Source organism: Austrofundulus limnaeus, unplaced genomic scaffold (genome assembly GCF_001266775.1).
Source record: "Austrofundulus limnaeus strain Quisiro unplaced genomic scaffold, Austrofundulus_limnaeus-1.0 Scaffold2305, whole genome shotgun sequence".
NCBI lineage: Eukaryota > Metazoa > Chordata > Actinopteri > Cyprinodontiformes > Rivulidae > Austrofundulus > Austrofundulus limnaeus.
In genome coordinates, this window is record NW_013954707.1 from 2,081 (window position 1) to 3,871 (window position 1,791).

The 1,791-nt window shown below is 36.4% G+C and overlaps 1 protein-coding gene across 1 annotated transcript in view; it reads right to left on the reverse strand.

Annotated features, from left to right (window-relative positions):
- Positions 1-1,791, reverse strand: part of LOC106510757 (serine/threonine-protein phosphatase 2A 56 kDa regulatory subunit epsilon isoform) — a gene marked incomplete at its 3' end in the record, with an annotated part of 20,189 nt that overhangs the window by 1,275 nt on the left and 17,123 nt on the right. Inside the window, 1 exon segment of the mRNA XM_013999475.1 lies at positions 73-123. Coding sequence (XP_013854929.1) covers positions 73-123 — 51 coding nt within the window.

Sequence of the window (1,791 nt, forward strand, 5' to 3'; positions counted from 1 at the left end):
ACACACACACACACACACACACACACACACACACACACACACACACACACACACACACACACACAGTCTTACCTCTTTTTGACTGCAGGTTTTCGGCCAGAACTTCAGTAAGCCTCTGATGACCTGAGGAGTAAACACACGACGGTTTGTTTTCTGTGATTTGGGAGTAAAARCTGTTTGTGTCGCCTTCAAAGGTTTAAACTGAGARGTCTTTAAATGTCAGCAGGATCTTTTCAGGACAGTAGTGAGAGTGATCAGATGTTCTGGATTCTGACCCGTTCTCCTCTGTCCCCGCCGTCTGAATGTGTGCTTCAGATCCAGTGCAGCATGTCTTTGATATCTAGTTTGTTTTTTACATTTTATGTCTGCTTTTAATCTGACAAACACTTAAAGGTCAAATGAAGAGGAAAAAATGTGTATTTTGCATATTTTGCAATCATACAATGTTTTATTTAAAATTGTGATTTAAATTATTCACAACTGTAATGATAAAATATATGTGASCCATCATATCGAAATGAGGATTAAATCAAATTAGGTCAAAATGACCTACCGTATTTATTCATGTATAATACAATCATCATTGTTTTACATTAAGAAGCAAAAAAAAAAATCTAATCATCAATTGCCTATGTACAATACTACCCCCCAAAATTTATGGATAATTTTAGGGTTAAATTTCTAGTATTATACATGAATAAATACAGTAATTACATTTTGATACCTGGATCATCCTGATGTCATCAGTTTATCCACAGATATGACTTCATTAGTATGATAATATGCTACTGTTTGGTCTGAATCTTAAGTTTATGTAAATTTATRGAGTCATTTTTGATGTTTGTATAAAGAGGAAACCTCAAATATTATTTGTATATGAAGATTTCCCAGTTGGAAAGAAACAAAAGCAGTGCTAGCTCACAGGGAAAAATTCAGACTGTAAGGTGTTTTTCCTCAAAATCAGGGTTTTTGTTGCTACTGCTCAAAAAAWGCTTCAAAATSTTTTTTKAGGATTATATTTCAGACAGCTCATTCAAATTATCCACTGATAAGGGATTAATTCATTATATTTTGATAAAATGCAATTTTTGAACATGTTTAAATCCAAACCCTATGTCAGCCCATTTCTCCACTTTTGGACTTAATCCTGGTTTGGATCTGACGGCTCACATACGACCTGCTAAACGAGACTACAGAGCAGAGCCTGAATGATCCCACAACATGAAGTAACTTTTCTACAGGGGGAGGGGGACATTTTCAGGATTTATTCTCTCTGTACGCGTTTTAAACTCTACATTTCTTCATTTTCATTATGTTTCAAACTGGTCCTGCTCAGGTGTGTCTGCACTCACAGGTGTGATGATGTAACTGATGACAGGACTGTAGAGGCTACAGTTCTACATCACTTACACCACACAGCTCTACCTGACTGCAATCAATAAGGTCTGACACTAACTTTAGTTTATCTGCTGTGGATTTTCTGTCATCACATGATGGGAAATAAACAAAACAAAACAACTGGACTTCTGTTCTGTATCTGACACAACGTGTGGAGTTTCAAGATTTAAACTGCACAGGTTGGTATTATTTTATGGATCATCTGCTCAGGGTGATCTCAGGTAGGGCTGCCATGATTAGTCGACGACTAATCAATTATTAAAATAGTCGATGACTAATTCAATCGTTGGTTAGTTGGGGTTTTGTTTTGTTTTTCTCTCCAAACGTCTTTGACAGCTTCCACTGCCACATCTACCTTTCTGTCCTTGACACACATGCACAGTAGTGGTAACT